This window comes from Ovis canadensis, chromosome 2, assembly GCF_042477335.2.
Source record: "Ovis canadensis isolate MfBH-ARS-UI-01 breed Bighorn chromosome 2, ARS-UI_OviCan_v2, whole genome shotgun sequence".
In the NCBI taxonomy this organism is placed as follows: Eukaryota; Metazoa; Chordata; class Mammalia; order Artiodactyla; family Bovidae; genus Ovis; species Ovis canadensis.
Genome location: NC_091246.1, coordinates 109,594,427 through 109,608,645, shown reverse-complemented (window position 1 = coordinate 109,608,645; position 14,219 = coordinate 109,594,427). Strand labels below are relative to the sequence as shown.

At 40.4% G+C, this 14,219-nt stretch overlaps 2 protein-coding genes across 2 annotated transcripts in view; one reads left to right on the top strand and one right to left on the bottom strand.

Annotated features, from left to right (window-relative positions):
- Positions 1-236: 236 nt before the first annotated feature.
- Positions 237-1,681, bottom strand: LOC138432724 (nucleosome assembly protein 1-like 1). Its single transcript, XM_069574223.1, has one exon. It carries the CDS (start codon positions 1,583-1,585, stop codon positions 455-457), a length of 1,131 nt encoding a protein of 376 aa, XP_069430324.1. The 5' UTR covers positions 1,586-1,681; the 3' UTR covers positions 237-454.
- Positions 1,682-8,225: 6,544 nt separating this feature from the next.
- Positions 8,226-14,219, top strand: part of GALNTL6 (polypeptide N-acetylgalactosaminyltransferase like 6) — a 1,485,023-nt gene continuing 1,479,029 nt past the window's right edge. Inside the window, exon 1 of the mRNA XM_069576771.1 lies at positions 8,226-8,602. Coding sequence (XP_069432872.1) covers positions 8,465-8,602 — 138 coding nt within the window. The 5' untranslated portion in view covers positions 8,226-8,464. The remainder of the gene's footprint in view (positions 8,603-14,219) is intronic.

The window sequence follows — 14,219 nt, the reverse complement described above, 5'->3', positions numbered from 1 at the left end:
TTCAGTCTAGTTATGACCAAAGGAAATGAAATTTAACCTTTCACTTTTTCTACGAAAACCATTAAATCATTTAAGAACTGTCTTTTTTTTTTTTTTTTAATACTTTCTCATTAGTAGATGTAATAGTACCGCTTCCAAATCTGGCCCCTTTTTCTTCAGTAATATGGTAAACTGGGTACATAATTTATGCTAGGCCTCTGCTTCTACCTGAATTAGTACAAAGTTAAGACATCATCTTTTGAGAACTAAAATTATATGACATTTTTATTTTAGGATGCAAAAACAAAAATGAGCAAACAAACAAACAAAAAACTTGAAATAGGCTTGTCAAATGGTGTAAATTCATCCTTTCCATGGAAGCAGAAGGCAGATCAGTGCAGGTTATCCTCAGGGCCTCATACATCCTGCTTCACTGCTGCTTGCACTCTGCTGGGTTTTGATCCTTCTTTGGGTCCTAGTCTGGATCATTTTCCTCATCTCCTTCTTCTTCCCCTTCCTCATCCGCTTCTTCACCTTCTTCATCATAATTATCATCATCGTCTTCAATAGCTTCTCCAGTAAAGTATAACACCGATCCTGGGATCATACGCTCACGTAAAAAGTGACCAATTTCAAAGTCTGCAGCGAGGATAGCTTCAGAATCATCATCCAGATCTCCACTCTCAGGAACTTCAGGAGGGGCAAAAAAATTAAAGAAAGAGTCATTAGAAACTGTTTTGGTCACAGTACGAACTGTCCCACGTCCCTTGTGTTTTTGCTTCTTCTTAATCGTTTTCAAAGTGACATTCTTCCCTTTTTTCCAATCTATCTGGCACCCTGTACAACCCATAATTTCTGGTCCATCAAAAGAAAAGGGATCAGAATCATCTGGTTCTGATCTCATCCTATATGTCTTTGTCAACACTTCATTTGTGAAATATTCATTGGGTTCAAAGTGAAATTCTAAGACAAAACTCATAGGTTGACCAGCATCTGAGAACTTCACTTTAATATCTTTCAAGTGCTTCAGAATAGGCTCATCATGTTCCTGAACCATATCACTGAGCAAGTCAACATTCTTAAAAACGGTCAGCCAAAACTCAGGAATTCCCTTGGGATCTTCTTTTTCTTCATCCTTTTTCTCATCTTCAATCTTGGCCTTTTCTTTTAGCTCCTCCGAAATTTCATCTTCCTCATCTGGTTTCCATTCACATTCTTCTTCTGTAGGTTCATAAATGGCATTAATGATCTCAAATCGCTTATCAAACAGAGGCTGATAAAGAACAGCATACTTTCTTTCAAGATCATGAACTTCCTCATAGAATTTGGCTTCTATCTGTGCACATTTAACTTGAAGGTTTTTGAGAGCATTCACTCGTCTTTTAACTACCCTAGGCAAGCTTTCAATGTATCCTGTTGGTGTTTCTACCAGACCATCAAGTCTTTCTTGAAGGGCTGCAAGAATCTGAGGATTTTGCATCATCTGAACAGTCAGCTGACGCGCTTTGATTTTTGTTTCTTCACCAGTTTCTTCTTCTTCTACTTCTTCAACATCATCCAAATCTTGATCAAGTTCAGACTGTTCTTTGTTGTCGATGTCTGCCATGTTGTACAAATGCCAAGTATCGGTGGCGAGCGCGGGGAGCCGAGCGGCCCGAGCTGCGCAGGCAGTGACTCAGGGCGGCGGCGGGAGGAGCAGGAGGCGGCGGCGGGAGGAGCAGGAGGCGGCGCCGCGAGCAGATGGCGCTAAAAAAAGCGATAATATTTAGATATACATTTATTTACATATTTGTTCATTCAAAAACTATGTGTCGAGCATTTACAGCATGTTCTGAAGGAGATCAACCCTGGGATTTCTTTGGAAAGAATGATGCTAAAGCTGAAACTCCAGTACTTTGGCCACCTCATGCGAAGAGTTGACTCATTGGAAAAGACTCTGATGCTGGGAGGGATTGGGGGCAGGAGGAGAAGGGGACGACAGAGGATGAGATGCCTGAATGGCATCACTGACTCGATGGACACGAGTCTGAGTGAACTCCAGGAGTTGGTGATGGACAGGGAGGCCTGGCATGCTGCAGTTCATGGGGTCGCAAAGAGTCGGACAGGACTGAGCGGCTGAACTGAACTGAACTGAGGGATAAAATATTTTATCGGCTTTGATTTCCTGGATGATTAGGATAGAAAAGTAGCCACTGTTTTAGAAATGCACCATATTTTCAAGTACCAAAGAGAATTTGGATCTGTACTGTTAAAATTGTACAAATGTTTGCAAACATATATGCAGATTTAATATTTTTAAATAAGTATTTTCAATTCAGAAAGAAGACAAAAGGATGGATATTTTATTTAAAAATTAATTAGTTTAAAGTTTAGGTATTAGAGGGTTTCCCTAGTGGCTCAGACGGTAAAGAATCTGCCTGTAATGCAGGAGACCTGGGTTCGATACCTGTGTTGGGAAGATCCCCTGGAGAAGGGAATAGCTACTCACTCCAGTATTCTCACCTGGAGAATCCCATGGACAGAGGGACCTGGTGGGCTACAGTCTATGGAGTAACAAAGAGCCAAACACAACTGAGCGACTAACACTTTCACTTTAGGTATTAGAGAAAACTGATTAGTGAAAAATATTCTTATTTTATCTTGATGAGTTCTGCTACTGACTAGGTCTAAAGGGGGCATGTCTCAGTGTATAGTGAGTACAGGTTTTCACATCTATTTGCATTCTCCTCCTTAGCAGTTTGACATAGTGCTGCTATTTTGATATTTTTCATGAATTGCAATGGACAGATTCAGTCTTTGAATCCTTGCATGCAATTCTCAATGAAACCTTGGTCAAAAAAACTAGTAGTTTTTAAATCCTTATTATCAAAATATCCATTTACCTGTATATATTTCTATTGATTTATCTATTTGATTGACAGATGTAAACATTTATGATTCCTGTTTCACAAAGTTTCCAAGTTTCTTTCCTGAAACTACTTTTGAAGTTCTCATTACGGAATGGGAAATATTTATTTGAAAGCTTACTTAATCATATTATAAAGAGAAAATATTATTTTAAAAAAGAATATAACCTAGGATTTTTAATCAGAATTATAACTATTTTACAGAAGGTTAAAAATCTGTTTATATAAAATACTCAATTTTTTGCTTTGGTATACTGAGCTCAGATGTTGTCTGAAATATCAAGATTTTTTTCTAAAATTTTCTAATTTTTCTAAAGTTTCATTCATATAGGCAAAAGAGAATCCACATAAGCCTACTGAGAATGGGATCTCATTCATGAGCTAATCTTTTTAATAATATTTCTGTTTTCTTAGTAAATCACAAAAAGAGCTGCATCTAATTCAACAGTCTACTTCCCAAGATTAAGAAGAGCAATCCTCCCAAATCAAGTCTGTTTCTGATACTTTAGTTAGGCTAAACTTCATAGTATTTTCATCAAAACACAGAATATTTTAGAGCACTTGTGAGTGCTGACTCAGTCTTGTCTGACTCTTTGTGACCCCATGGATTGTAGCCCTCCAGGCTCCTCTGTCCATGGGATTTCCCAGGCAAGAATATTAGAGTGTGTTGCCATTTCCTTCTCCAGGTGATCTTCCCACCCCAGGGTTGAACCCTGGTCTCCTGCATTGCAGGTAGATTCTTGACTGTCTGAGCTATCAGGGAATTAAATGTACAGGGAAAGAAAATATAGTTGAGTAAAGATATATTCTGTTAGTAGAGGAATAAAGATATTTAGAGGTAGACTTGCTGACTAAGAACTTAAATGCCACAAAGTGAAGAATTTCTCTAGTTTGAAAATATTTAGGCCAAGAAGAAATAACCTTTTTCTTTTAGTTAGCATTTGTCACTTTTTAATTTGCACCACACTTAATTGCAAACACTTTAAAGTGCTTTGTAGTACTGAAAATTTTGTGAGAATGTTCAGGTTTGTATCTTCTTTCTACCCAGCAACATTTGCAGAAATATAGAAATTGACTTGGGTTTTTTGCTGAAGAATTTCAGTGATGTAGTGAGAGGGAAATATCACATTTTAAAATTATACTTGGCTCTTATTTCTCTTTATTGTGTAGTGGCAAACGTAATTTCAGAAAAATTGATTGAAGAAGATTCCTATTTACCTGTGTCTTAATTTAATGACACAAAAATGAATAACATAACTTAAACTTACTTTTATTATAACTATTATTAATATAATCATTCCCAATTTTCACTGGAAGATCACCCTCTCCCCTGCAAAAAACAACTTAGCTAAAGGTATACTTATAATAAAGTACCCTATTTATTCAGAGGGAACAATTTAAGCATTTTTATACTCCAGGTATTTTGATTGGATTAAAGAAGAAGAGAATATATTTCCAATTCTAGATATATTACCTTTATGCTCTAGTATCTGTGATTCTGATAAAAACTTGGAAAAGTTAAATCTAAATAAAAGTAAATCCTACCATATTAAGATAGAAGGTAAAACTAAGTATAAACCATTTAACTGATAAATTTCAATATAACTATTTTAAAATGTACATAATGTACCATAGTATAATCTTAAAAATCAATTACTTTTTAATCTTCTCTTCCAGCATTGTAACATTTGTTATTTTATTTATTAATAAAGCTTATTACTTTGTGACTCTGTAGAGTTCAGGTAAGAACACAACCCCAGGAGACTGTTGGTGACAATTTTTTTGGTTTTTTAAACAATTGACTTTCACCAGACTTACCAGTTTCAGATATAAAGCTTTAAACTAGTAAATTAGGAGGGTAAATATTAATATGGCAAAATGATGAGCAAATGTTTCTCTTTCAAGTTCAGTTCCAACCATAGCATCCCAGGTGATCTGCTGGTCAGGTAGGGGTCAAACCCAGCTCCAGCCCACATTCACATCTGAGAAAGCAGAACCACACAGTGGAGCCTAGCCAAATGCATGGAATCCTGAGTATTATAGTTGTTTTAAGTCACCAAATTTTAGAGCAGAGCTTAAAAGGAAGCAATGTTCTGCCTCTTCTAAAGCAGAACTTTGCTCAACAGAAGGTTAACACAAACAGCTGAGCTTCTGTATTTCTCCAGTTGCCTTTATGTTGTATTTTCAACTAGAATGTAAGTTATTCAAGGTCCCAGGTATTGTTTTATTTTTTCCTCATGTGTTCCAGTAGTATTCACACAGTGCTGGGCACATGGGGCTCTGATTACCTGAGGTTCCAGATTGAGTCATAACAGAATGAAGGACCAAAAGAGTTCTAAGGGGGTGTCTTTGGATATAAAGAGGAATTTAAAGACAGGGAATTTGATTAGATTAATATTAATGACCAATTAAATTACATCTGTATATATATATATTTAACCTGGATTATCTGAACAAAGGAATTCAGAGTCACATAAAGTTTTTTTGTTTGTTTGTAACAAGCTAAAATAAATACCAATTTTAGTTAGGAACATTGTCATCTGTTAGAAATTTACATGTGGAATTGTGAAAGAGATGATAATTAAGTAAGTAAGTAATGAATAAGTAAAATGGAGGGTGGGAACTGATAGCCTAGAGCTATGCTGTAAAAGCATAATAATCCTATGGGCTCTGCATGTACTTCATGTAGAGAATAACAGGTACACCCATTCACTGTGACTAACCATGGCTCCCAGAGTAAGTACTGTTTGCAGGACAATTCACTTGAATAACAATAATGAGGCATGGTTGAAGTCAGAATCCTGGATTTAGAAAACAGAATGATGATATGTCTATTTGTGGTCAGGACTTGTTTATTTTTTTTAAGGCACAAAGAAACTGGCATTATTTAAAATACGAAGGATTTTAAATTTTTTTAATGTCAAAGGTATCTTTGAGATTTTTTTAAACTTTTTGTTAATAACACTATGTACAAGACAGAACATATTATATATTTAAATATTAAAAGTTTTCCAAAATCTTTTCCTTCAGGATCCGTCAATCCCAGCAAACCTCTCCTTGTTTTGTTGCTTCCCAGAATTCATATTTCTATGCTTCAGAATGGCACTTGCTAAGAGCCAAAAAGGACGTTAGAAAATTATGCAGGGTATAGAAGAAAGCGAGTGTGAATGTGTATGTGTATGAGTGTGTGTCGTGTGTGTGGTGAAGAATTATGTCCCGTCCTCTCCAGATTCCAAAGTTGCACTTCTGTAAAATGAAACGGTAACTGGTCTTTACCTAAATGACATATTCAGACATCATTTATTGAATATGTTTACATACTCTTGAAATGAAAGTAATTCACAGAAGCAAATACTCCAGCACCTAGCTTTACTCATCTAGTCAGTCAGCATGTACTGTTCAGATAGATTTTAAAATTATAACGCAAGGAGCTGAAAGCAAGTGTCTTCACACTCATGCACGTCTATGTCTTCATCAGGTGAGAGAGGAGAGAGAGAGAGAGAAGCGGGCAGCAGAGGGAGGGGAGGGGCCCTGGAGCGGGAGTGGGAACGGAGAGGACGGAAAGGAGAGAGGGAGAAAGGACCCTCCTGGACCCGCCGTCCTATCCTCCCAAGCTTGTGGGCATCACCTCCAGTTGTAACAAAGAGGTGACCGTGGCGCTCCTTCCTGTTCTAGGCAGGCTGACACAGCGGGAGCTGCGTGTCTGTCTGTCGCCTCTTGCAAGTCCCCCTTCCTCCAGGAGTTAGGAGCCCCGGATCCCGGGAGGGCCCCCACTCCGTGCCAGGCACGCAGGTCCCTTGGAGACGCGGCCACAGGTTCGTGCGTGTGCGGTCAGGGCTGGTGGCGCGTGCCGGCGCCAGGGAGAAGGGGAAGCCTTCCCGCCGAGACCAGGCTCGACCCCAACTCGGCCTGGGGACCACGGGGGGTGCCTGCGAGGGCAAAGGGACAGGTGGCCCCGCCGCGACCCCGAGCGCTGAGCGCGGACACGCGGGGCGGCGGAGGCGGCGGCACTGCGACCTCACCCGGCCGAGGCGCGGGCCGACCCAGGTAAGCCGCCGGGGCTCCACGGTGTAGCTCCCGAAGCCGAGGCCGAGGGCCGCAGCCTCCGCCCGGCCTCGCGTCGCGGTCCCGGCCCTCCCCCGGGTTCGCCGCGCACCTGGTCGGGCGGCCTGGGTCCCCCGGGGCAGGATCGCCGGGCTGGGTTCGCCTCCGCGCCCGCCGGCCCCACTGAGGAGCCCGCGGGAACCCCGCGCCCCGCCGGCCCCCCGAGCCCCGCGTCTCCGGTCTGGCGCCCTTGGCGCGAGGCGAGCTGGGGCGCCGGCCTCGCGAGGGGTCCGAGCGCGCGCGAACGGCCGGGGTGGAGAGAGCAGACCTCGCAGGCGAGAAGCGGGAGTCCGGGTCCGGCGGCGGCGTCGCCCTGCTCCGCTTTTTCGCGTCACGGCGAGCTTATATGGGAGCTGGCGGCGGGGGACTGCCCTCCCCGCCCGCCCGGGCTGCCGCACGTGGCCGGCACGGCCTCGTCCCCGCGCAGGCGGGCTCCAGGCGCCGGCGGCGGGAGCAGCGCGCGCCTCTGCCTCCTCGCCCTCCGCGCGCGCGCCGCGAGAGCCCCGCTCGGCTCGGGCGCCACCCTCCCTCCTCGGCGCGGGGAGCGTGAGAGCTTCGCCCTCCAAGCGCGGCGATGCTCCTCTGGGCTCGTTCCGTCGCGGGGAGAGGATGCTAACAGGAGCGCCCGGGCGTGAGAGCGTTGCTGAGGAAGGGGAGCGATTGATGGGCAGGGCCCGCACTTGGCGGAGGACCGCAGCCCGGGCGCCGCGCGAGCACAGACGGCGCGGCGCCTACGCCGACCTCCGGAGCCTCCTGACCCCGGGCCCCTGGGTCGCCAAGCTGCTGCCGGCCGACGAGGGGCGGCGCGGCGCGTGAGCGCCCGGGAGTTCTCGGACCTCGCTCCAAATAGCACTTCTGCCCGGGACACCGTGTCTCCCGGACCGCCGGGAGCCCGCCGGCGCGCTGGCCACCGAAGGACTTGAACTTGAGTTTAGGTGGCTTCTTCCAGGGCGAGCGCAGGAGGAGACGTCCTGGGAAGACGAGAAAGGTGATGTGCTGGGGTCGAGAGCGAGCTCTTTCCTTCCTGCCACTTGCTAGGGCCGAGCCGCTCCCCACGCAGACCTCCTGCCCGCCCTCTCCGCAGCCCAGCCCTCCCACGCAGAGGGGGAAACTCCAAACCTCCCGTTTTCTTAAGTATCCAGCATGCTATTGACTTTTTCATAACTTACGATTAGTCTTTGGAAGGATCATATTTACTCCGTGGCTTTTTACTGGAGGTCGATAGACTTAATGATTTCCTCAGTGGAGTCATTGATTTCTGAGCCAATAGCTAATGCCTTCGTCATAGTTTTCTGGGGGGAAACTAACTTTGCGTTGCTTCTGCCGATGCCTAACTCCCCTTCAGTCGTGCACCTTGGTGCTGAGCACGCAGCAAAAAGTTTTTAGCTTCTCCTCAGTTTCTGGTGCTTTGGATTCAAACGAGAGTCGGGCAGGGAACCATCTCCTGTAACTTTTCTTCTCTGTTACCATTTGCGATGAAGAGGAAACAGAAGAGATTTCTGCAGATGACTTTGTTATTCATGGTGGCTTTAATTTTCCTGCCCAATATCGGTCTCTGGTCTCTATACAAGGAGAAGCACCTGGTGAAATCCCCAGAGCCCGCGGAGCCGCAGGTAAGTGCTGCGCAGAGAAGGATCCCAGAGGGGCAGGAGTCTGGAGCCGGCCACCCTAAGCAGGTGTGCCGAGTTTCCATCAGCTCCCAGGTCTTTGCAGAGCTGAGATTACAATCCTCTAGAGACTTTGGGGTTTAATAAGTAGTCTTTTTGAGAGAGCGACCAATGACATGGGTGGAAGGCAAAATAAAGTGAAAAAGCAGGATGAGAGGTCAAAAGGAAGAAACAGCTCCTCTCCATTGATCTAGAGGTTACAGGAAGGGGTAACTGCTTATTCGTGAAAGGAGATGTATAGATAGTACAGGCTTAGTCTCAGAGGTTTGTGTTGGCTTCTCCTGGAGTTTGTGTGTCTATATTAAAGTCAACTGGGCCGATTAAATCGTGAAACTTGTGAAGTGGTTCTCAAACACCAAGTTACAGTGTTCTATATTTTTGCTTAGCAACAGCTTTTTTTTTTTTTTTTTGCCATGCAGAAAGGTAAAGTCTCTGTGTCTCCTGCCCTGTTGCTAAGGTGCTGTGTGGGGTCTTCAGGCAGTTACTAAGGAGGTCGTTCGGTTTCACAGTCTGTGGTAACAGTTTGTTGCTAAAAGCTCTCCTTCATGTCAGAAACACCATATAGTGGAGTTTTACGTATACACACACACACACACACACACACACACACCCCACATTTATGTTTTACTTAATATGCAGTCTGCTAGTGGGTGCATGGGTCATATCTTAATATGGATCAAAATAACTTTCTTAACAGTAAAGCAAAATATCCTCTCCAGAACATTGGTGAATTTCAGTATAGTTAAATTCTTTGCTTACTAATAAACTAGCTTCTGCCATTAAACTTTTAACAATAGAATGCAGCCTTTTTCATGATATGGATATAACACTTCTTCAGTTAGTCCTGCGCATTACCTTGGAGTGGGAATAATCTTAATTTCATGGGTCATCACCCATGTACACTATGTACCTTCTACAAACAGAAGGTGCTTAAATTGCCTATTTGTGGATGACAGTATTTATTACTGACAATTAAAATATCTGCTCTTATATTTAACGAAGTGGAATTTCTTTTTACACAGTGGGTGGTTAGTTGTAAAGTATATGGAAGTAATCTGCTTTTTCATTATGACAAGTAAAGCGTTACCAGTCTCTTAAATGTTAAGGATTACTAGTTGTTTATGAATTTTGGTGGATTGGAATTTTGAGGGAAAATGCTGACATATTTTCATTCCGTTATTGATCACTGTCAGCCTTTATAATAGGTGAATGACTTTGATTTGAAGTATATTCTGTTTTGTCATTCCAATAAAAAAAGGTTGATACTTTGAATGTGAAACTTTTTTTTCCTATATAGATCTTTATTTCTCCAACCCTTAAGAGAAGCTGAATGTTATTAATATTAGTAAATTATTAAAATTAGCTACTTTTATTAAAATTTCCATTCCAATATTGACAAAATGACAACAAAATGATTTTTCCTTGCATTCAGTTAACAATAGCCATCTGAATCATTGGCTGGAATAGCTAACATAAAGCTCTAATTAATCTTATTAATGAAGTATTTACAACTTTCCCACCAGCTCCATTGATTTTGACCCTTAATGAGAAATCTGTTTGTTCAATGGCATAAAAAAAAAATAAAGTGTGGCAAACCAACTCTCTTTGCTTGTTATTATAATCTCTATAACGGTTTTATTGTTCCTGTTTCTTTGGTGGTGCAAATGATGTTTAATATCAGGTAAAAAATTAGTGGATATGAAAGGCATGGAGCAGCGAGAGAAGGGGCTGTTTCTCAAAGTTTTATACTGTGTGGAATAAATAACCAAGATTGGAGGGGATCCTGTGGCATTCCAGCTGGAGAGTCTTAGCAGTTTTAAAACCAAGAATAAACAAAAGGCAGTTCGTGCCATGAAATGAATGCCAGTTGCATACTTCAGTATGTTTTAACCTAAAAAAAATAATGATTTCAAAACTGATGCTTTCTTACAGATACAAAATTAAGTTGAAATGTAGAAACTATCATTTACTGAAAGAGAGAATTCATTGTAAAGCAGTAAAAGATAAGCATTCATTGGTTTTATTCTATTATTAAACCTAAATGTAAAGAAAATTAGGGTATATTGACATCATTATACAAGCATTGATAAGTAAGAGATAAGCCATATGTAAAAATGTATCTATATGCATATTATGTATATATATACTTGACCAAATAAAAATTGACTTGTAATGATGAATTAAGCATGTTTAATATTGTGATATAATATTTGACTAAGGTATTCACATTTCAAAGTAAGTCAACTAAATATGTAAGTTTTCAGTTAAAGTATATAACTTGACTTGTGCTATTTAAATTGAGTAATTTAGTAATTTCCTTTACAAAGGTATTCTAATGGTCAATCACTATTCTTTAAGACCCATCTGTTACTTTAGTTATCACTTAGTTGTGAAATGCTCCAGGTGAGGATAATGTGCAGCTTATTGGCCCTGGTCAGCACTGAAGGGATTGAGAACAAGTCACAGGCTGGAAGGAGAGTCTCATTTTGCAGCCATTCTGTGGAAAAGGGCAGTCCAGCAGTGGGAAACCTTCACGTTTTAAACAGTTTCATTTATAGTGGCTTGCAGGAAAATAATTTCTAGAAATACAAAATCATGGAATGGATGATACTTTTAAAGTGAAGATGATCCTCTTCACTTGTATTTTATCAGAGCACATCACCAATAGTTTGTCTGTCTACCACTCAGTATGAATGGCATTGATATGTTCTGAGATAAACTAAAGGGAGGTAAATGAGAAAGCATTGATAGAAACTGTGCATTGTCATGATGCTTAGTATTTTACACATATTTTCTCGAGTCTTCCATACTGTTACAACTTAATATTTGTATTTACAGTACTTTCTGATTTAAAGTAATATTTTAAATAATTCTTATAATATTTAAATATTTGTCCCATCTATGATGCAGAAAATACATGAAATAAAAAATCCTAAATTGTTCATCTAAAAGGTTTACCACCCATTTAACTAATGAGGACCAAAAAAGTAGTTATAATAACGGAAGACTTAAAAGGCTAATTTTATTGTTTGGGCTCTGCAAAATGGAACCAAGTTACAGAAATAAACATTAATCTTTTAAGAATTTTAAAATTTTATGAAAATTGTATAAAAATCATGATTTTATAAAATATTTTATGCTTCCTGCTTATGTTGTTAAATTATCAATGATAATTATGTTATTTTTAGTTGAGTTCTATTTGTTGCTTTTTAATTTTTACTAGGATGATTTATACATGGTTTAGAAATATATACATTTATTTTAAAATAGTTTGTTGGTAATGAATTTTATATTCAGCTGAAGTGATTACTCTATGGTTATTGTACAGTAATTCTTAATTTATTTCTTTTTGATTTTGTATTGCTACTCTTCTCTGGTTTCAGTTGCATTTGAATTAAGGTTATATATTTAGATCTTAATTAAGCCATTCCTTAGGATGTTAATTAGAGCAAAGCAATATTTTAGAGCAAAACTACTGCATCTAGCATTATCATACCTTCTTTTTTAATTATTTATGCAAGTATCAATAAAAAGGGCCCCCAAATATTTTCTTTCCTTAAATACATTAAAGAGATTAATATTTTTAAAGCAGCTATAAAGTAGTTCAACAACTAAGTTGAGATGCAACTCAATACTCAGTATGAGTGAAAAATAATTTAAGAATATTCAGAATATGAAGGGTTTGCAATTTTTGAAATAATGATTAAAACAAAGATCAAAATCTCAGAACTTTAAATCACATATTTTCAGAATTGTTCAGAATGATTTTAGAAGCATACGTTTGGCCTGGATTTTTTCCCATGAAGTAAACCAAAAACAACATTGAACACTTAGGTCACTTAATTTGTAGAACCTTCTTCTTTCTTAGTACTTCAGAATTTCTATATATAAAACAGGGCTAATCAAACTTTTGCTGTAACAAGGTACATAAAGTCCTAAGATCACATCTTGGCTGTTGAAACTATTGTGAGGTAACATTTTGGTTTTAATCAACTCCACAAGTAAATTGTACTCCACAGATGTGAGACTTAATATATACATATAAATCTTTCCTGAAATTTCTCAGCATCTTTGTCCAACTTTACTAATATTAATCAGCACCACCCTTGTTGGGATAGGGGGATTCATCTTTTTGGCAAGGACTTTTTTCTGTGGTATTTTAAACTTATCTTGTGATTTGAAGATATTAGATATCTGGAACTGAGTGCATGCAGACATACTCATGCTTTCCTTTGTCACCCTGACCATAAAGCTGGAAGAATGTCTATGTTTCTTCTCCAGCAAACATCTTAGATATTGGAAAAGCTAAAAAGAAAAGAAAAGTAAAGAAATAAGAAAGTAAAATTTTCACTCCTCCTGCCCTCAGTATATTATCAGCACACTAGGTGTGAAGTGATATATTTGTTTGAGCCATAATGTTCTGAATTAGCTAAGAAGTAGATTTTAAATTAGCATGCAGAAGGACCTTTTCTTGAATTTATGGAAATACCCATCCTGACTTGCTCCAGTATTGCACCTCACAGAGTCCTGTAACAAGTGCTTTAATTATTGACTGTGACCTATTGGATCTGGAGATGATTAGTTCACCAGCTTGCCCCCTAGGCAACAATGTTGAACAGAATCTCCTGTCCACAATCTGATTAAAAAAAAAAAAAAGAGAGAGAGAGAGAGAGAGAGAGAGAGAGAGTTTTTTTTTTTTCTTCTTCTTCTCTCTCTATGTGTGTTTATTTTGAACAAGCTGTGCTGTATCAATTAGCCTCCTATACATTTTTTTTTTTCTATGTAAGAAACCAAATCAAGGGTGAAATACAGAGGGAGAAGGGTGAGCAAGTTTGATGTTTTAGTGTTTTCGAGAAGATAATTGAAATTTGTGTGTGGAAGTTTTGTCAGGAGTCTCCATGACAACTTGCAGAGAAGTTTGTAACCACGTCTCTCCTTGGAACACTTTATACAAATGATAGCCAGCGCGGGTACCTGCAGGACGACCTGAAAGAGGGAGATCAGACTTAACAATAAGGGAAGATGGTATGAGCGTCCTGTCACCCCAAGTCAGCATGTGTTTGGTCCAGCCTCTCCTTCACATTTGCTTGGCATGCTTGGAAGGACGAGGCAGAGCTTTTGGCTCTTAAAACCATCGGACGTGAGTATGCTATTCTTCTCTTTCTTTCATGTTTGCATATGTGTTTACTGGAGTGCTATTACAGAGTCAACAGTGCAGATGTGCAAACAAATAGAAGGTTCTAGAGATCATCCGAAAAGTGAAGCCAAACTCTCATAAACTAGGTACTTGCTCTCTTAGGATGGCAGTCTGTGACCCCACAGAGCTAGTTGTTCAAAATACAGTGGGGATGCCTGAACTGTGGTCATTGTTGTTTAATCGCTAAATCGTGTCTGACTCTGTGTGACCCCCTGGACTGCAGCCTTCCAGGTTCCACTGTCCATGAAATTCTACTGGAGTGGGCTGCCATTCCCTTCTCTAGGGGATCTTTGCCATCCTAGGATTGAACCTGCGTCTCCTGCATTGTCAGGCCACTTCTTTACCATTGAGCCACCCAGGAAGCCG

Coding starts and splice junctions, on each gene's coding strand:
- LOC138432724 (XM_069574223.1), bottom strand. CDS start 1,585: ATGGCAGACATCGACAACAAAGAACAGTCTGAACTTGATCAAGATTTG.